Source organism: Telmatherina bonti (genome assembly GCF_933228915.1).
Source record: "Telmatherina bonti genome assembly, chromosome: 10".
In the NCBI taxonomy this organism is placed as follows: domain Eukaryota; kingdom Metazoa; phylum Chordata; class Actinopteri; order Atheriniformes; family Telmatherinidae; genus Telmatherina; species Telmatherina bonti.
The window spans coordinates 12798794-12820316 of NC_136628.1; the positions used below are offsets into that span (position 1 = coordinate 12798794).

Genomic DNA, 21523 nt, shown 5'->3' on the forward strand with positions numbered 1-21523 from the left:
GACACCTGTTAGACTTCAAGGATTGACGAAAGCTTCACTTGGTAAATAATTTCCTCCACATTAGTTATTTTAACATGTCCTTTATTTAATATGCACGATCCAATTGAAATCCAAGATCCCTTCCTCTGGGAGTGCTGGTCATGAACTGCATGGTACAGATGTGTTGCCATCAAACTTTGTGGCCTCGGTTTTTCTCTGTCCACAGCTTTCGGTGTGACCAACAAGTATCTGAAGAGGCATATTCAGTCCGCAACTTATGCAAATGGATTTTGGCATTTGGCTGGACTCTGCAGCATCAAGAGGAAGAGGTGAAGAATCCATTTCTTCATGGAGAGGAACAATGTAAAGTCTGTGCCTCCCATTGCTGGTGGCCATCTTCAGCATCTTAGACGTGTAGCCTTGTGTTCCCTGAGCTACGACTGATAGGTTTCTCTGTCCTTTACCACCTGGGATGTTGGAAAGAGACCCAAGACGTTGTAGAGCATGGTACCCGTAACACATTAAAGCAATAAGTTTGCACTTAATTTCACTTAAAATGTACATCTGAGTAGGAAAACTGAGAATTTCAGTACAATCTACAAAGAATTTGGCTGTTTACCAATGATTACTATGATAGAGCTGTTACCTGCAGCTTTATACAAAAGCCATCCCCCACTTAGGGTCTTCATTTTAGGATATTTCTCATGAAGCACTCTTGTGATCTAGATCAAGATAAAAGAAAAGAATTTGGAAAGACAAATGTGAAATACCAAAGATCTTTCTGCTAAAACTCCAAGAACCAACAGAGGTTAACCAGAGATGAAACTGCCAATAATAAATGAAGAAAATGACCTCTTCATGGTCAGCATCGTCAGCTATGCAAACCGTCCGCCTTGCCAGTCCAGCTGGAAGGAGCTTCAGTTCATCCTTGTGAGTTTTTGTTGTTGAAGCAGGTAGAAGACAGAAACTGAGCCTTATGCGGCGAGCAGCAGGTACGCCAAACTTTGCTGGATAACGCCACTTTCTTCTCTTCTGTCTTCTCTGAAACACTGCTGAAAATGACCTGCCACTTAAAACAAAGAAATCCATCTCATGAGGAATTACAGCAGCCAACAGAGAAACAATTCAGATTCAGAAACTTTATTGTCATTGAACCAGTCGGCACAATAAAATTAATTCCAGTACATCCCGTCCAAGACTTAAACATACAACATACATGTGACATAAACAGGATCAGGCAGGCTGAGGCGCAGCCACGAAAGCGGTGCACATTTCTAATGCAGAATGAGGAAAAGATAACATGAGGAAGGATGGGTGGGTGTTGGAAAAAAAGAAGTACCTCTACACTTTACCTAAAAGGGGAAGGATAAAGATGCAAAAAAAAACTAAATATGAGCACAAATTCAGACAATAGACAACACACAAAAACAAGCCAAACTCATGAAATAAAATTAAAATTCAACATCTACCTTTGTTCTCCCCTGTGTGTGTTCTCGCTGGTGGTCTGCCGGCAGGCGGGTGGATGACACTGTACAGCTGTAGCACCAGTTTCACTCCCCATTTCTAACTGGGCATTTGACAGAACCTTAATAAAGTTACGAATAGCTCTCTCTAAATCAGATTTTGGTTCCTGTGGAAGAAAAACATACATTTTTTAAAAATTAAATTGTGGTATAAAAATACAATGAAACAAAACTTTAAAGAAACAAACTATCTTGGGTAAGGGGAAAGACCCAAACCGGTAAAATCCATAAATCCTGCGTTTATTAAAAGTCCATCTTATTCATTAGTTCAGACTAATATTTGACCTTTTCATGTAGTCGTGTGCTCAGCTCAGCAGCAGTTTCCTGATCAAAACTTAACAGATTTTTATAATCTGTCTTGCAGACAGTGCAGTGATAAACACATCCAGAAAAAAACAGACTTTATTTGAGCAGAAGTAAAAATACTTTGTCTTTACAAAGCGTCAGCTAAAAGGATGGGATGTTAATTAAACAGGTGAGGTGATCCAACCCGAGCATACACGTAGAAAGAGTTACTGGCTGCATATGAAACAAGTACAGCATTAAATGAATTGTGACCAATCTGGAAAATACTTCTGGGGAGAAAATCACTTTCATTGACCAGATTGTTGGGTTGAAATTAACTTCTGCCAGACGTTCAATCACAGCAGTTTTCAGCCAGTCATATTCTTGTAATAAATAAATCTACTTCCACATATTTTTTTTCTTGTTTTAATGCTCAGTTTTCATTATGCTTCAACAAGATGTATTAAATTAATTATTTAATCTTGTACTTTTAAACAATTTTGGCTTCAATAAATACCAAAACACATTTATTTGACATATATATTTATACAAGCAGATAAAAAGATCATATGTTTAGAGTGGAATATTAGGAGAAAATATTTAATTAGCATACAGTTGTGCTCATATTTATTCATACCCTTTCATTAAAGAAGGAAAAAAACACCTGCCTGTAAAATAAACTGAAATTGACTAAAGTAATAGTAAATAAAAATTTTATGAAAATCATTTCCTTTTTTAAAAAAATTCTGGTTCAATAGAAATATTTTTTAAAAAGCAAAGAAATAAGATAATTTATTATATATGACATCACTCATAAACTAATATTTAGTTGAACAATCCTTTAATGTTTCCACTCCAGTCAGGTGTTTTCTGTTCCTCTCAGTCAGACTTCTGCACCTGTTGACAGGTATTTTGTCCCACTGTTCAACAGAAAAGTGCTCTAACTTGTCCAGGACCAATTTGTTTGTTTGTTTGTTTTTTTTTTTCTTTCTTCAACTCAATTAAATAAATGAAAAAAACAGTGTCTTATATTACTAAATTATTATTATTTTTATTTTTTTTTTATAGCAAATTTTTAGTTATTGTTCCTTTTTTAAGTCTCCAGTTATTTGAGTGACTGTTGTAAATTCAGCCTTTAGGGGATGAATACATATGAGCACAACTGTACATTCATTAACATAATATAAACTTACAGATCTCCATTAATGGGTTCATACAGTGGTTTCATGCACAGTCAATGATTAGTAGCTTTTAAATCCATGACAGATTGAGGATCTTGGACCAAACAGGATAAACATCCATGTCTGATACTAAAACAGGCAGAAAGAGCTAAACCTGAACTTTATTCGTGATTCAGCAGTTTACCAGCCTGTGTTATCAATTAAAGCCGTTTCACACTCTTCTCTTGGTAAGGATGTTTATTTCTAGCGTGTTTCCAGACATGTTTTTTAAAATATAGTTTAGGTGAGAGACCTGGAAGTGCAGATGTAAACATCTCTGTTCGGCGACTTTATTTTGCGCGACTGAACATATTAGATACACAGGAACAACTTAAAATAATAACAACAATAATAAGAAAAAGTAAAATAATGGAACGCTCCTATATAGTCTTGACATAAGATGTAATTTCCACAATTTCATAAATTATTACCCACCCCAGATGAGCTGTCGCCATCATCCATGTTGGAAATCTACTTCCTTTAAAGAAGCTGAATGAGCGCTGATTGGAGGAAACCAAGAATATGTCCTCTGATTGGACAGTTTGATTTATCACCAACCAATCAGATGGAGATGTGAATATGGGGCAACTTGCCTGCAGTTTTTTTTAAATTTTTAAAAAATTTTTTTTTTAAATTTTATTTTTTATTAAGTTTTCAAAAAGTTATTGCATGGGTTAGTATTTACAAAGTGTAATAATGAAGATGACCATTAAAAGTAACAACAACAAAGAAATTAAACAGTATAATACAAGGCGAATCAACCAGTGGGGCAGTTTGCACAGATGTACGGTTTTCATATGTTTTAGGTTTGTACAGTTCAATTTTTGATCACATGAAAATAAGTACATAGATCACATTGTTTTGAAGAGAGAAAAAGAGGGCATTTTTTTCAAGTATTTCATTTTATGTATGTGAAACTTTGCTAAAATAATCAGCAAATTGATGATATATGACTCATTTTTTGGTGGAGTTTTAACCTCCTGACTACCAGTAGTTCAAATTTGTCCTCTGTGGAGGACAAAAATGGCCTCCATTGCAACAAGCATGTTTTATGGGAAGAGCAAAAGTGCATAATACTTTTCTTTGTGCTGATTTTTACTTGAAATTTTGTAGCTATATTTTCATTGAATATCTTATAAACACATTAAATCATTTCTTAGATAAATATAACTATATTTTACCACAATATTTAAAAGTTTAAGCAATGTCCTCTGTAGTGAACATTTGTAATTACACATTTTTTTCCTGGTAGTCAGGAGGATACGTAGCAGGTCAGACTCGTTTAAAAGGAAATCCTTACCTAAATATTTCTTAAGATCTAATTGAAAGTCAGACCAGACATTAGATGCAACTTGCCTGCAGTTTTAGAGAGTCAAGTTTTGACTTTGAATTCCTTATTGGAATAATTTTGTGAATCATCTACCATGGAAAAGGGTCTGGCTTTTACCAAACTAGTTTTTGATCATAAATAAAATGAAAGAGATTTCCTTTCAAATTATCCACAGATTTTACCCTGCAAAAAATTTATAAAATGTAGATTTAAGAAAGACATGGACATAAACTGTAGTTTTTGTGACAGCTACCCAGAAACCACTATTCATTTTTTAGATTTGCTCCGTTGTTGTACAGTTTTGGATAAATGTATGTAGATTTATTTCTTGTCATATTGATTCGAACAACGAATTATCCTGGAGGAATGTGTTGTTTGGGTTCCTAGAGAATGACAAAATGTTTGATAATCCTAAAAGATATATTATTATCTTTTTATCATTATGGCAAAATTTCAGATTCATAAAAGTCAATTTGCTGGCAGAAAACCCTCATTTAACGTGTTCCAAAGTGAACTTATTCAATATTTTTGCTCTATTAAACATTCTTTGAACAAAAAAGCTACTAAAACTGTAACTGCTTTATCTATGATCTTCATTGTTTCTTTTATTTGAAAAAGGAATTGCTTTGATGTGTTTACACCCTGTAGTAGTTTTTTTTTCTCTATTATTGTATCATTATCTGTATTATTTAGTTTTGTATTGGCACTCTAAGACCAGAAATGAAAAGAAACGGCATGCTCTTTCGTCTATGGTGTTTTTTTTTTTTTTTTTAAACATTAACAGATTTGTTTCTGTAGTAACTAAAGTTAAATAGTTAGCGGCAAATGGTTGATTCAACATTCAAACATAACCATCTTTAGTTCTTCGTAGCATTATAGTCAAATATGCAATATTTTTCCACAATATCTATGTGCACTAATATAGAATGAATCCTATTCTCAACAGAAGAGTTTTATCTTTTTCCCATTCATATGTGCATGTTATAGGAGGTGGCCTAGTGTTAATGGGACAGGACTATGGCTTTGGAAGTCATAGGTTCAAACTCCACAAGTGACATTTACCCAATATGTCTGCTCGATACAACTTCCCACCTCCTTTCTATTTTTAATATTTAATAAAGCATTCTTCCCTCTGCATTTTTTTCACTTAATGTTTTCATTCTTTTGAGTTATTTTATACTTTTTCATATTGGAAATAATACCTCACATCTGCTAGCTGCTAGAATGGGCAGCTGCAGAGTCCTCTGTCAGAAGGAGACACATCCAGAGATGCTTAATGTATAAGGTGGTTTATTCGCCATGCAATGGTGGTGATAATAAGATTATGCTGAGCTTTCTACATAGCAAAACAATCATATTATAATGAAATTACAATTCTATACCATACCATACCATACCATACCATACCATACCATACCATACCATAGTTTCAATAATGCTCTATGAGCAGTTAAAAAAAAAAAATTAAAAGTGTTCCCTTAAATTGTCACTGGATCAACCTAATACTATCACAACATCATGCCTCTCACTAATCCATGACAAATTCATCTTTGTTTTCACCGCTTAAAAATTACCAGGTTTTTTCACTAACTTCAGTGACATTGTCGGCTTTTTTGCATTTTATGTCAGTAATTAAACATTATCGCATTCACACTAGAATTGTACTGGTATTACATAACAGCACAATTCTAGTTCCCATTGTCCTACATAACTCACTCCTGCCAGATTTCTTCCTGTGCTGCAACATTCTGTTAACTTCACTGGTTTTAATACTGAAAACTGTGACATGCTGCAGTTCCACAAGTGAAAACTCTAGTAGTAGTAAGGATTTTGGTCTTCATAACCAATTTGTAAAATTTGCCTTGTCAATTGTAAAATGGTAAAGTGCAAGAAAGCTCAGGAGCACATCAGGTAGCACCAAGAGGTGTAATTGGAATCTGGCCAAAGTGTATTTATTGTCTGAAATTCTAACATATCGACAACAGTGTAAGACTGCATATTATCCAAACCCTAAACTGATAAATACATGTTGATAAACTGAAATACTTAAAAAAGTTTTAAGTAAAAGGAGATAAAACTTAAAAACTTCAAAAGTGAACCGACAGCTATTTTACTTTAAACAATAAGATGAGGATTGTTTGAAAATCGGTGCAGAAATATTTGTCCAAAACAGACGTAATTAAAAAGATGGTGTACAAGAATTACTGTCATCTAGTGGTAAAGATGGGCATGCCAAGTCCGATTGTGAATGGACAGTGGTCATCAGTGGCCAAACTTCAAGACATAAACATCTGTGAGGGAATCCAACGGTGTCGATTGCAGTGATGACCCACGACAGGTACTTACTTAAAAAACAAGCCAGATTTTTGTCCATGAAGGTTCTTCTTCATTCAGATCATGGTTGAATCAAGTCAGTCAGACTACATCTGGTCTCCTGAGGACATTTCACACTACAGGAACAGTTCTGATGGGGTGTTTTAGAGGGAAACTTCAGGTAAGAAGCAAATAAAAACCACTGATATTTTCAGCCTTCTACCTTTGTTGAGGGTTGTGACGCACCTGAAGTTCTCGTTATTGACAGTGGTTCATAACTTTACTTGGGGACAAATGTGAAAGGTGTTGTCATCCGAATTCACACATCCATTATTTTAACTATCTCCATTTGATAAAATAATGTATTGTAGGTGGATAGACTCTGCCTTAACTCAAACTACATTTTCTGATGTCATAGTGAAATGTCTGGGATCTTGTTTTTTTCTCTTCATTACAAGGCTGACTTTGGACACTACTAGGTAGTGTGTGTCCCATGATAGTCTGAAACAACGTCTCCCATCTGCTCCAGTTTAGGATGAAAATATCTATTTGGATTACAGCGTCATGCTCCAACATCTTCAGTCTTCAGTTTTTATTAACAGTCAATGTTCCTGATAACAATACAAACCATTAAAATGGGGTTTCAGAGTTTTGTCAACCATTTGCTGGTGATATTCTTATCCACCTTTTTTTTATTTTAAAAAGGCCACCAAAACAGAAAAACTACATTTTATTTCTCAACCAGGTTGTTGAACATGAATTATTAGGGAATCTTTACGTACGTTTATATTTATTTAAATAAAATTGCAGTTATTAGTCCGACAAATATGGTATTTGTCTCATTTTATGTTAACCAGCCTGAACATTTAAGCCATGCCAATATTATATATTTTATGTTCACCTTTTTAATTCAGCTTCCTGACTCATTTGACTGGTGGGAAATTCTCCTCAGTAAGTGGTAAAAATAATTGTCTTCCTGACTGATGAATTGGGATTTCCATCCATTTTCTTAACCGCTTGTTCCAATTAAAGGTTGTGGGGAAGCTGGAGCCTATCCCAGTAATCACTGGGTAATGGTACAGTCTGGACAGGTCACCAGTCCATCACAGAACCACACAGAGACAAAAACCCGTTCACTCACTCTTACAGACAATTCAGTGCAGGGGTGCCAAAAGTGGGGCCCGTGGGCCAAAATCGGCCCTCCAGCACTTTGTTTTTGGCCTGCTAGTCATTGTTTATATACCCTATAGAGCTTGAAGAAAAGAAAATACTTTCAGTGTCATGAAATTCAATAAGACCAGACTCAGAGGGACCCTGACTGACTCGCCTCAATGACATCCTCACGTTGTCAGTGAGCCAGGTGCAACCTGACATGGAGAGACTGGCAATGTCCAAAGATCAACTTCATGTGTCCCACTAAGTATCAGCAACTTGCCTTGTTCAACATGCACTGTTTCTTGTTGTTGCTGTTTAGTGGCTATAATTATTGTTTCTTGCCCTTTTAACTATGGCTGTATTGTTCCATTGCTACATTGATTATTTATGCAACATTTTATTTGCCCAGATCTTAAGGAATACACTTTCAGTTATTGGACAATAATTAAAATAACTCCATACATTTACTTGTGTTTCATCCTTAAAGCTGCAGCGTTTGGCTCGTGGCTCACTGGATCATTTTCAGTTTGGCTCTTGGAGGCAAAAAGTTTGGGCATCCCTGATTTAGAGGAACCAATTACTTGTAGATGCGGGTTTGTAGTCTACCTGCTGCCTGACGCACCTCCGCCGGTGCCTTGAGGCAAGTCTGATCCAAACACCTACTTAGGCATACATGGGTCATCAGCTAGGGACCACCAGTCATGGATATTTCTCCTTTAAACCCCAGTAAATCTCCTGGTGGCGGAGCAATGGCAGAAATCTCTCCCTGCCACCCATCTTGATGCCGTAGGTGTTATTTAACCCAACATGTACGTCTTTGGACGGTGGGAGGAAGCCAGAGTACCTCGCCGAGGCTCAAACCAGCGACCTTCTTGCTGTGAGGCCACCTTGCTCCCCGATTTAGTTTCTTCTAACTAAGTATCCACATTGCAGGACTTCTTCTTTGTCTCACTGGTTTTAAATGTAGCTTTATTGTTAGACATGCACATGTGAAAAAGAAGATGCCAGTACAAGGTGCTTATTTATTTCATAACTTCCTCTTCTCATATATTTATATAGCAGTTGATTTAACAGGTCAGTGGTTGAGATCTAACAGGTCATAATTACACTGGAATGAAACTTTGCTTGTAGGGAAACTTTAAAAAAAAAAAAAAAAAAAAAGGCATTTGTAGGGAAATGTGGCTCTCACGCACGAAACCATTCCTTAAAAACGTCTCAGAAGAAGACAGTACAGTCTAAGGCATTGGCAGATAACACACAGACAATATTAAGCTTTCAGACGAAGCGAAACACGTGGCAAGAATGCAAACTGAAGTGCAAGCGTCACAGCAAGAGTCCATCGTTTCAAGCACTGATTTCAAAGACTTTTAGTTTCCCCCTCGACAAGAGGGAGCGTCGACACTTCAGTTCCACCCTGTTGATATTTGTGCGTCACAGAACAGCATATAAGTAATGACCAATAAAGCGCTGCTAACACACTGGAGCCATCTACCCGGTCCTTACACGTTGCCTTTGAGTACATGAAGAGGTTCAAAGTCAAATGTAGAGTTCACAGCCCGACTCGTTGGGGCGGATGAATAATCCATGTGACTGTCCGGCTTGAAATAAACACAACATGTTGCAGTTGCAACTTTAACAAAGAAAAAAAAAATGGATTTGGTGGATGACTTTAACAGTCAAGGCCGACAACGATAATTTCCAGGCAGCCAATCATCTGGCTGGTTTTCACTGATGGTCATAAACTTGAAGCACCAACTGACCACGTGAAGCATCAGGAACAGGTGGAAAGTTTATGGAAACAACAACAACAACAATTCAAGTCCTGGGTGGAAGTAGTGAGTCTGAGCTAAATGGCATTTAGCTTGCAGAACTGTGGAGGGACATTAGAGATTAAACTTTTATGAAGGAAAACAGAAAATCCCAAATGGTTTAATATGACGGACAGATAAAATATCTCTTCACATCCGGCCTCGGTCTGAGCCGATGAGCTGAAGATGGTCAACAAATATGATAAAATGAAATATGTTAAAAGTTTTCAGGGCAGTTTTACATCAGATCTCCCCTGTGAAGGTGCAAATGTGTCATGAGGTCAGGAAGTGATTATTAGGACAAAGAAAAAACTACAAAAGCATAAATAAACTGTGAAATGTTTGGATACACAGTCTGCCAGAGTATTTATAAATCTATATATTATTAATGTTCACAACTTTATTTATAACCTTCACAATTTATTTATGTTTATATGATTTAATGTGCTCCTAAAACCCCTCCATACATCCAACTGATGATTAAATACAAACAGTGACGGACTGTGACTCATTCATCCCTAAGTGCTGTCCCACTGTAGTGACTCTGAGTTGCTTTTCTATATAATAATACTTCTGTGCATCACTCCTCATCGTCTTCCTCCTCTTCATCTTTGAGTTCAAGGTATTCCAGGCTCATGTCCTCCATCACTGCCTCCACATCTTCATCATGAGAGTCTGATTTCTGCCGACTTACGTCACCCACTTCCACCAGGTCATCGTCCCCATCCGCAAGCAGCTCCTCTTCGTCCTCCCCTAAAACGTCTCTCTCATCCTCGTATGAGGAGATGGGGGAATAGTGAGGGAGGTCGAACACGTGTGGGCTGCTGGGAGCGTCGGAGCTGCTGTGGGTAGGTGAGGTGGCAGGAGCAGCAACAGGGATGGTGATGGGTACCGGGATGGAAAAAGAAGGAAATGACTCGGAAGCACACATCCTGCTGCTGTTGCCGACGCTCCTGCTGGTTGGGTTGACGGCGCTGGTAGCGCTGGAGGTAGTGGACGGGATGACGGCCATGCCAAGTCCAGAGGTGAGGGTTCTGCTTTCAGGTGCATACTCCCGGATCTCTCCCGGTTCCAGTGGCTCCAGCCCACAGGGGTCATGCTCACTGCAGGCCAGCTTGCCGTCCAGTTTGGAGACAAAGAGCAGACCCTCACGATGCTGGCGGCAGTAGGAACTGGGACACATCTCGCAGAAGGACGCCGCCTCCTTACCGCATACGTCGCACTGATGCCACGGACATTCCCAGCGACCTGCAAAGGGATAAAACGGCAAACCTTCAAAGTAATAAAACCTTTTTTTTCTAATACAATTCCATGAATAAATAATAAAAAGACACAGATAATGACTGCAACGAAGAGAAACAAAAGCTCAAAGGCAACTGGATTAAATTCAGAAAACACCTTTTACTACCCAGCTGCACATCAACTGTTCCTGTTTCCTGACAAGATGCTGAAGACAGAGATGAAGTATTTAACACAAAATGTAATAATTAAAAAGTTTTACTTATTTATGTTCACATATTCTTGTGGGAAGCCCATTAATCCCACAACTGCTCACCAGGCACTGCAACGTGGCCGTCCACTGCCTTCTAGTAAATGTACTAGAGATGGGGAAAATACAGAGCCCAACCGGGATGAATAATACAAAAAAAAAAAAAAAATTCTATTTTACCTGCTTTATTTCTCCAAATAGCTCAGAGCAGATGAGAGACAGCTGAGCTCCAATACGTTGATCTTTCATAGAAACACTTAAAGACACCTGAGCCTCAAACTTTAGGTGTTCTTGGTTTGAACCACGAGAATTTTGTAAATATATACCTCATTTAGCAATGTCTTCTCATGAATCTTCATAAAGTCTTAAGTTGTTTCTTTGAGTTTGTTTTTAGGAAAACTCTTCACAAGAATCTTTAATGTATTTGTAGAGCATAAAATTGTGTCTTTGCATCTAAGATTTCTGAACACCAGTGTCTTCATAAGCTGAAAGGATGTGACAACTGGCTCGAAATTACACCCAAAAAAGCAGGTAAAACTGAAGAGCACGTGCAGATGCAGAGTTCAGACAGAGATAAGATAAACTAACAAACAAACTACCAAAAGAATGAATTAAAATAAAAAATCATAAAAAAAAAAGTGTAAAGTGACAAAGTGGATATAAATATTTCCACGGCAAAATGCAAACCATATAAAAACAGCTTTCTGAGCAAATGGGCCATTAATTATTCCTGAACTTGGAGTAATTAACTTCTGTATGTAGTCTTGGAGTGAATCAGGATGCACAACCTCGTGGTGTTAACATATCTCTGTCCATGTCTCTTCATGCAGTCCAGATTATTTCATGCACATTTTCAGCTGTATATCTATGCAAACTAAAGTCATCTGATGCCTTTTCAACTTGCAGAAAGATTTGTATTCAACATAGATACGAAAAATTCCACAGTCCATGAACATGTCTCTGAGTCTGATGGAGTGTGACAGAGTGTTTTTGTGAAAAAAAACTCTTCAGTGAAACTTAAGAAGAAATATAAGTGGATTAGTTAGAAGATATTGCTGGACGAAGCCTGAAAATCTCAAACATAGTAGAAAAACTGCAACATAATGACTGAAGAGAAAGAATTATGTTGCAAATGTCTTTTCAAAGACTGAAATCCTCTGGTGGGAAGATGTGCATGAATGAATAACAAGAAACTACAAGAAAGTAAAAATGAGTTGACCAAACCTCCTCCACAACAAACTGAGACTAATGATGTCATAGAGAGAATAATTACTTCAAGATATTGTAGTTAAAGGTGGTTTTATAAACTGCTCAGACAAGAGAAGTACTTATTTTTGGCTTTTTTTTTTCACTGGACAAACCAGATTTTATGACCTGATAAGGACTTGTTTTTATTATTTTAAATAATACAGTTTAAAGATGGTAAACTTTATGCACTGATTTTTCCCCCAACAATATCTTTGTTAATTTTTCAAAGATTCTCAGATACATACATGAATATAAACACATGAATGCCTCCCAACATACAAACACAAAAAACCTCACAAGTAAAAACATAAAAAAAGGAGTTGAAAAGGGGCCAAATCCATACAAAATGAGATTATCATAATGAGCAGGAAGGGGCGTATAAACATGCAGAATATCTCATTTTGATGCGGCTTCACATAGGTGGGCAAATCCACTAACCTGCAGGCCTCTTGGTGAGGTTTAAACAGTCTGCATGGTACACTTTGGGACATCCAGGTCTCTTACAGGAAACCATTTGTCCTCCGTCTCCACAGCTGAAACACTCATCCTCTCTTTCCTTGGTCAACACCACCTTTTTCTTCTTCTTGCCATGACCTCTCCTCTTCAGCTTGCGGCCTTTGTCATCAGATGGCGGGTTGTTCTGGTTGGACATAAGAGAGATCGACAACATTTCAATGTGCGCAAAGTGCTTTACATTGAAAGCAAAAAAGGATAAAAGAGAAAGAAATACTTATCATCTCCCAGTAAATTAAGAATCTATTCAACCAGCAAATACACAACATAGCAAACACATCATTTGTTTCTCTAGAGGTGCTTGTGATTAGTATTTGCTGTTGTTTTTTTAGAAAGATGCTGTACCTTGAACACGTGGCTCACCTTTGGCCTCACGCCCAAGAAGCCGCTGCAGTTTGGCGCCCCGCATTTACACACCGTCTTCCCGTTTCCTAAACACTCCAGGTTGTAGTTGAAGGTGAGTTCAGTGCCTGGACGTCAAACAGAGTTCAACTTATTGGTTGTAAGTTAAAAATGAGAGCAAAGCTCTGATTAACTGGTAGCAAAAGAGGCCTGAAAAGTGAAGCTGGACAATGCATGTAATCTATATGAAGCATCAGACCTGCAGGGATGTCAACGAGGGCAAACAATCCCACCCGGGTGTCTCCGCTCACTGTCCATTTCTGTGTCTCGCAGTTTGGCTGACAGCAGTGGTTCATGAAGCGAGCCTCGTTTCCCTTCGGCCCAGCATCGATTATCCGGTCCTAAACAACACACACACACACACACACACACACACACACACACACACACACACACACACACACACACACAGTCAAATAAAAACATTTATCAGTCTTCAGTTTGTCTTCCTCTTCTGCAGTTGCTCTACTGTACGCGTTGACTTCATTTTCAGACAATACATTTTAGGGCTGCAGATCAAGAAGCAAACTTAGACACAAGGTTTTAAAATGAGCTTCACTCATCAGAGCAAACTTACAGGGTGACAACTTTTGCATAAAGTATTCAACGAGTTTATACGGTGTCCTATCATGCAATGAGCTGCAACAATCAGAAATTTATATGTTATGTTTTTGAATTTTTCTTTATGATTATGAAACAGGATGAAAACAGCTGCGTCATTGTTAATTTCCACTTTTCTAAACTTGAAACTGGTTAAAAATGCTGTCAGGCTCCAGGAAATCTAACACATCAAAGGTTGCGTAATGTGCACAAGCATTAAATGAGTTTGCAGTATTAACTTCATCCCATCTGCTGCAAAGCATGAGTAGTATGTTGTAGGGCGTTTAAAAATCAGCCATGAATTAAGGTCATTGTCACAGTGTTTAAACACCGAGGGTTTCCCTGTAAATGAAGAGTTTTCAGTCTAAACATGTCATGTTGCCATCGTGGATCTCATCGGTCACCTTTGGCCTCATGGTGTCCAAAGATGAACATAAAATTAAAAGGTTTTATTATTATTCTCATTATTTTCAGACATATGAAATAAGCAAATGACCTGATGACGGCTTAGCTTTAGAGGAAATCCATCTCCCAGTGTGCTGTTAAAGCAGTAAAACACCAGGGGAATATTTCTGGGTGTGGAATTCTGCTGCTGCATGTGTACCTTGTCCAGAGTTAACATGTAGAAGTTACAGATGTCGTGCTCTTGTGCATGTCTGATCCTCGACCTGCACTCTTCCTCGTCAATCACCTCCCCAACGTATTCGCTCACAAAGTGACCCTGACAGAGAAACACAAGGCACATTTATTAACAAGCGAAGCATGAGTACCGGCCAGCAACAGGAACAGGACTGTTACCTTCTTGATGTCATGGACGCAGCGGAGCCCCCACCCTCGAGACAGCGTCCTGAAGATCTCAACTTGACTGTACTGGCGTTTGGTAAATGCCTGGTTTAGGCATCGCTCGCCTGCAGGGCAAACCTGCAAGTTCAGAGAGTCATCTTTTATTCACGTTTTCTTTGTTTTGTTATACAGAAGTGTCAAAAACCTTGGCTGTATCACAACACCGAATCTGCAGCTGAGTAGCCACTCCAGATGAGATTTTACGTGGGACCTAGGACATTTTCTCATGTCCTGCTGTTAGATATCAGTTACAGCCAGAGCTCAAATAATGTTTGAAGATTGTTTTCCATTGTCTCACAATGATTCTGCATCCTGTCAACGTGGCCAGTCGGCACCACAACCCGCTGCAACTCTTTAGCTGAGGGGTTTTAGGTATCATGCTGAGCGGACATATTGCTGGGTTCATAGTTAAGGAAATATTAAAGAGTTTATTTACAAGAGGCAGAATTTTCCTCCCACAAACCTTTAACAAGATCACACTGAAATAACATGTGCAACATTGTTCTGGATTGATTATTCTCCGCCGGTTTAATGTGAACTATCCTGTTTTGTGTCCAGTGACATTGATTGAGGATCTTATAACTAAAAAGCTGTTTTTAAATGAGGCTTTTTAAATTTTCTTTTCAAATATTACTTCATTTTTCTTCTTCTATAAGATTATTATGTTCATTCTTTTTCTTCTGTGTGCTTTTTCGGGATTAATCATGTTTTTTTTTTTTAATTTCATTTAATTTTTTTTCATAAGGACCAAAGACAAGCTTTTACAATTCATAAAATAAAAATTAATAAAATATACACCTACCAAGGATAGGAGGATAGTTAGTTAATACCTTGGAACGTTAAAGGCCTCAAAGTCATTAATATCTACATTCATCATAACAAAACTTTAATAAGGTATCAGCACATCTACAGCATCTTAAAATGCAAATAACCTGTTTACAGGAATCACATCTGAAGCCTGGGCATCAAAGTAGATTAAGGAAATCCTGTCATTTTAATAAACAAAAACACACTTTTCACAGCAACTAATATTATCTCAAAAAGAAAAAAATAGATGTATTACAGTTTTTGCTACTCTGTACAACATATGTACTAAAGTACATGGACATGATGTACTAAAGTACATGGACATGATGTACTAAAGTACATGGACGTGCAGGACAGTCACTTCATTAAAAATCTGACCAGTGTCATTACTACCTGATCTGAACCGCAATTATCGCTTCTAGGTGGGGATTTCAACAAATATTATACAAAACCCAACAATTAACTCAGAGAGGCTTCCGACGAGCTTTTCAAGATGGCGGACTAACTTTTTTCCTATCCCAGTCAGAAAGAAATAAAACTCCACCTAATTCAAGAAAATAGTTCTTTCAGTACTTAAATTGGACTGTAATGGGTGGAACTAAGAAAAACAAAAAGCCAGGGGCCGCCAAAGGTGGAAAGGAAGCATTGTAGGAGCCATTTCATATACATATATATATATATATATATATATATATATATATATATAAATAATTAAGGAATGGCTCCTACAATGTCAAAACAAACATTTCATTTATATGCAGATGACAGTCATGTGTTACTGTGAGAAAATGTAGTTGTTTGTACACTAGATAGCGGCACTGCACATTTACGGTCAACCTATTTACCTCAGAACCTTTCTGCAGGAGACAGGTGTTGCTTGTACAAAGGTGAACACAGTTTTTTGACCGTTCGTTTTCATGTATGTTCATTCTCTCCTGACATCGCTTAATATGGACAATATACTGACAATCATCCCTAACAGTTTTGTTTCATGGTACGCACGGTGGACAATAAAAGATAAAAACACATCAGTGTTGGAATTTGACATTATTGGACGCAAGTCACATAGCGATCAAAACGCATCAATTAGATGTTCTTGCAAGCGGCAATTCAGGCGCTTTAAGTTTAGGTTTAGCACCGTTACAGACATATTAACCCAAATTATTTAAACACACTGTAAACAGAAAGGGGACTTAAAATAAAGCATCCAAATCAATCCAATTCTTTTCATTGCTATTCAGTCTAACTGAGTTAATCACTCACAAGTTTTTCCAGAATCTCAGCTAGTAGTCTGCATAATATTTATTTAGAATTTGCTTTAAGTGGTTAAGAATATGGACAAACAAAATATTTTAAGAAGGCTGTGCCTTAAATTTCCTGTGAATATGTTTTCCCAGAACACATGAAAAGAAAGCAGGAGTATGTTTGTGGTTTGTCAGTACCTGCGGGTGGCATTCATATAGCAGCATGCGGTTGATGCACTCAGAGTCCATCCCACATGGACTTTCATCTGTCGCCTTGCAATTACAGCGCGGGATCTCTGATAGGTCAGCAGTAAAGATCTGAACCTTTCCTATTGGCCGATTCACCTGGATGAGTCAGAAAGGAAGGATGGTTAAACTCATAGAAAACTGAAATATGAGGTTTCTTAATTCATTTTAAGATGTTAAAAATATTTCTAATTTCTAATTTAGGCTAAATATGTTTGCCATGGTGATTTTGGGAGTTCAGTACAACATGAGTAATTAAACTGTGTGGTCTCTTTTGATGCTATTCACCAAGAACTAGTATGGCTGGGTTGTCATTAGCATGAGGTATTAGCATAGCGTTAGCATGTCAGGCTAACCAGATTACAACCAACGGTTGTAACACAATGTTGTACTACAGTAGTTCAAGTAAAGTTGCATGTCATTACCTTCATGTATATTTTTCCATTTTAAGTGATCAGATTACGAAAAATATCTAATCTGCATTTTAGATGCTAACAAGCTAAATTTAGAAGATAACCCAACAGCTTCTGGGTCTCTGTTCTTGGGTTTCACCAGCTTTTTGAAAGATATCCAAACAGATCAGAGCTAAGATGGAAAGGTGTATTTGATGCCAAACTTCATTCCTGCTTTCTCTGTTATGTATTATCAAATTTTATACTCAGGAGTGCATATTAAGAAATTTAGAAATACAGAAATTTTTAGTGTCTGTTTTATCCATTTGTTGTCTGATACTAGAAAAGCCCTCAGAGAGCACGAACCTCTGCCAAGCGTAATGTTAAAGAATCCTTTAAAAAATTCCTGGATCCAAATGGTGATCTGGATCATCACAAAGATTTAATCAGTTCCTCCTTTTCTTTAAAGTAAACTTTGAAGTAAACTCCGGGCTGGTGCGCTGACAGTGTGAAAGCAATTTGAGCAAGTGACCAAAGTTACAACAAACCATACATGTTGGAAATCTAGATCCTATCTTTCTGCTCAAGCTGGACAGATTCTTGTGAAAAACTAATCAAGTTTTAACATTAAAGTAAAACAGAAACCCAGAGACCCCAAAAACATATTGTTTCTCCATTGCTAAATGTGGTGAAAAAGCTGCTTTCGGTTCTGGTCAACAAATGAGCTGGATTTTCTTCTTCATTCTTGCTTACTCTTATTTTTGGAGAATACCTCCTCCGAGTGAGCAGGTGTTGTAACTACATAACATGATCGAGAGGCTGTTTGGTCTTAAGTAAATTGAAGTGAAACAGACCAAACCAAATGAAGATGTGACAATTTTCAAAATTCCCCGTCTAATGAAAGAGTTCCCAATGTGCTCAATTATAAAGACCAAAGTTTAGAGCTTTAATAGATGCCACCACACATATAATTAGAGCTCAGAGACGCAAAGGAAAAGTATACGTGTTATCTCTGACCTTAATGTGTTTGTATGGTGGCGGTTTTCTGTCATTCTTCCTGTCTTCTTGTAGCTGCCGAAGCTCTTTCTCTGCCTGCAGCTCACGAAATCGCACAGCTGCCTCCTCCAAAGCTAAAAAAGGTACATCAATGATTCCCAGCATTGTCAGGTCAACATTAAACAACATGAAACCAATTCCAGTAATACTTTTTACATATAACTATTGCACCTTTCTTGTAGGTTGCATCAACACCTTTTCCCATCTTTTCTTTGCTGTTAGCGTCTACGTCCATGTAAGGGAAAACCCTGGCCTGATATGTCCACAAGTAGTCATTGGAGCCGAAAAAGTGAACGGGGAACTCCCCAACATCATGTCTCATCCTCTGAATGTTTTCAGGGATTGTTTTGGGATGGCTGACTTCTGCTGGCCACCACCTTAACAGGAAAAAAAACAGAACACAAAGAATAAAAGACTAAATGAAAACAGTTTATTAAAAATAGATATTTGCTGTGGGGAAGGCAGAACTTTTCCATTTTAATCCACTGGGCAGTCTCTGAGATTGGTCACTGACCTGTAGCGCCCAACCTTCACCCAGAGGATGTCCTTGTAGCGAGGTTTCTTCCCAGCCTTGCAGTCATTGCAGTACCAGCTGCCTTTGGGCATCTCTATGTTCAGACACTCCCGGTGAAACGCAGCAGGACATGACTCGCAGCACAGCAGGCTCCCACCTGAAGCATTAGAAAGGAGGTAAGTTTAGATTTTTTGTCTGAGGTGTTCTCCAGGTGCTTCTTGAAGCTGAATGGATTTTAAGATTGTTTGGAGAGCTGCCAAGCTGAGGGACAGATCTGGGAAAGAAACAAAAAAGCTTCTGCAGACTATTCAGCAGTAAATCTGAAGTGTGTGTGGGGGACACAAGGTACTCAGCTTCAGGATGCATTCACATCAGGATCGTCCGCTAGACTCGGTCCGATTGGGGACTCATAAAGGGGGTGTATCCATTCAGACTGAGATCGCGTTCATTCTACACTTTGGTCAAAAGCGTCAAACATTTATAACAATATATTCATATTCCCACCAAAAATGGCACTCCACTAGTATTTAGCATAAGAGAGGACAAGACCTGCATGAAGAAGAAAACTCTGTTTTCTCCTCTTGAGCGCTAAACATGGAGACAAAACTATTGCTGTTTTGGGTTTTTTATTTTGTCTTTTGCAAGTATACTGCAGAAATACACTGCAACCATGACTGCAGTATGAACAACAGACGAGGCAGAACACCTAACGCAATCGCTATGTATTTACCCACAATGCAACACAGCGTCAAATGCAGGAAGTGACTTTTTTGTAGTTTGCTTTATGTATTTCGTCGGCTTGAAATGGGCCAAGACCTGCGTTTGTAGGCGGACAGGGTTTGCGTCTTTTGTCCAAATCAGAATATGTTTGGCGCATTTACATTTCCCCAAACGAAGCGGACTCACCGAGCAAATGGACTCAGATTCAATTTAAAAAGGCTGATGTGAATGTGCCCTCACTTTATACCACTCCTACAGTCAAACCCAGTTAAAGCAGCACCGTTCTTCCCAGCTTCAGGATCTGACAAATAAGGACAGGGGTCTACAACGTTCACTTCTAAAACTATTTTTACCACCTGCTTTACTAAATTAACATAGTTTAGAGCCACAAAACTAATACTCTTAAAGTAACTTACAATAAACAAACTTTTATCATTTTGTTGATTTTTTTTAATGTATTATGACAAAAAATGCCAATCCCGTACTTTTAGGACAGCACGTCATGCTTTTGATAAATTTGTCAAAATCTTTCAAAAACTCATAAAAGTAAAATAAATAAGCATGTATTTTAATCAGGCACATAGAGGACACCTCACAAGTTGGGTTCAAAAGTCCTTTGACTGAGAGAGGCTGTGTCCGAATGTCCACACTAGTCTCCAAACCCTCATTTACAACCATAGACTGTATATAAAGAGATGGACGTAGTCTCCGTGACGTCACCCATAGGTTTCTGAAGAGCTGAATTGAAGCTCGGTGGGCGGTTCCTACTGTCGCCATGTTGGCAGCGTCATGAGCGTCGTCTCGCACGGAAATTACAAATATGGGCAAAGAGGTGGAGTTGAGAGGGCAGACGTGAGCGTCATGGCGGATGATTGACATCGAGCGAACTCCGAGCTTTTTGTAGCTAAAAGCTAACCAAGCTAACCCCGAGATAACGGGAGCTACCCAGCTAATGGAGGTAAGCGGGCTAAAGCTAAGTCACATTGTTAACCGGCTAAAAACCGTGGTTGTTCTACGTTCTTCAAGCCAGAGATTGGTACCTGTCAATCAAAGGGACACGCCCCTAAATTTGCCAAACTTCAAGATTAAATTGTTTTCAATGTATTGATGGCCTGTATCCTGCTGGTTTTTGTTGTCTCCATGCTCCAACACACCTGACCAAAGTGAATGAATAGTTTGACTAGAAGCTGTTGGATTAATTTGATTTGACTCAGGTGTGTTGGTGTAGGGAAACAACAAAAACCTGCCGGATACCGGCCCTTGAGGACTGGACTTTGACATCCCTGATCTATAGTTTCTTTTAACTTGCTTTGGCATTCGGGTCATTTACGCCATTTTGAGCTCCTCCCTGCAATGCATTGTGGTCTATATTGACCCATCTACTGACCATTGGTGCTCACTGCTTTTCAAGATGCATTGTGGGTAATTTTGACTGCACTACTGTTTTTCCTCTGGACATTCAGATACCCTCAGAAAATGGTGTTACCAATGTAGAGGGCACTATGTAGGGAACAGTGTGTACATTCAGACAGCCAGAGTGATCCAGACCCCCATAGTTGGATTTGGCATCACCCTCCAAACCAAGCTTGTAGTTATGCATTGTTGGCTTTATGACCCTTGGGCACCCTGATATTTTCACAGGCCACCCTATGGCCACCGGTAAAGAAAATCTCTGCATGCATCCCTGGTTTTCTGAGCTGTGATATTTGTCACGTTAACATTTCTCTAATTTTCTGAACTATTTAAGTCCAAGATTACATGCTTTAATATTATATCTTTATTATAAGGAGTGTCTCCATTCATGAAAGGTTTTCTGTTGCCTTATATGTTTCAATT

At 38.2% G+C, this 21523-nt stretch overlaps 2 protein-coding genes across 2 annotated transcripts in view; both read right to left on the bottom strand.

The window, feature by feature from the left end:
* Positions 1-138: 138 nt before the first annotated feature.
* LOC306761711 (uncharacterized protein) lies at positions 139-3470 on the bottom strand (the record flags this gene model as incomplete). The annotated part of the gene is made up of 5 exons (XM_079247981.1): positions 3443-3470; positions 1449-1609; positions 832-1048; positions 626-701; positions 139-446 (listed from the first exon to the last, which is right to left on the bottom strand). Exons 1-5 carry the CDS (start codon positions 3467-3469, stop codon positions 139-141), a joined length of 789 nt encoding a protein of 262 aa, XP_079104107.1. The 5' UTR covers position 3470.
* A 5417-nt stretch (positions 3471-8887) lies between these two features.
* The window catches only part of nsd1b (nuclear receptor binding SET domain protein 1b), a 39661-nt gene continuing 27025 nt past the window's right edge, over positions 8888-21523 (bottom strand). The window contains exons 15-24 of the mRNA XM_079247531.1: positions 18968-19124; positions 18625-18830; positions 18415-18527; positions 16958-17104; positions 14664-14786; positions 14470-14586; positions 13465-13606; positions 13227-13333; positions 12789-12990; positions 8888-10861 (exon numbers count right to left, since the gene is read on the bottom strand). Of these exons, the coding sequence (XP_079103657.1) occupies positions 10194-10861; positions 12789-12990; positions 13227-13333; positions 13465-13606; positions 14470-14586; positions 14664-14786; positions 16958-17104; positions 18415-18527; positions 18625-18830; positions 18968-19124 (1982 nt within the window). The 3' untranslated portion in view covers positions 8888-10193. The remainder of the gene's footprint in view (positions 10862-12788; positions 12991-13226; positions 13334-13464; positions 13607-14469; positions 14587-14663; positions 14787-16957; positions 17105-18414; positions 18528-18624; positions 18831-18967; positions 19125-21523) is intronic.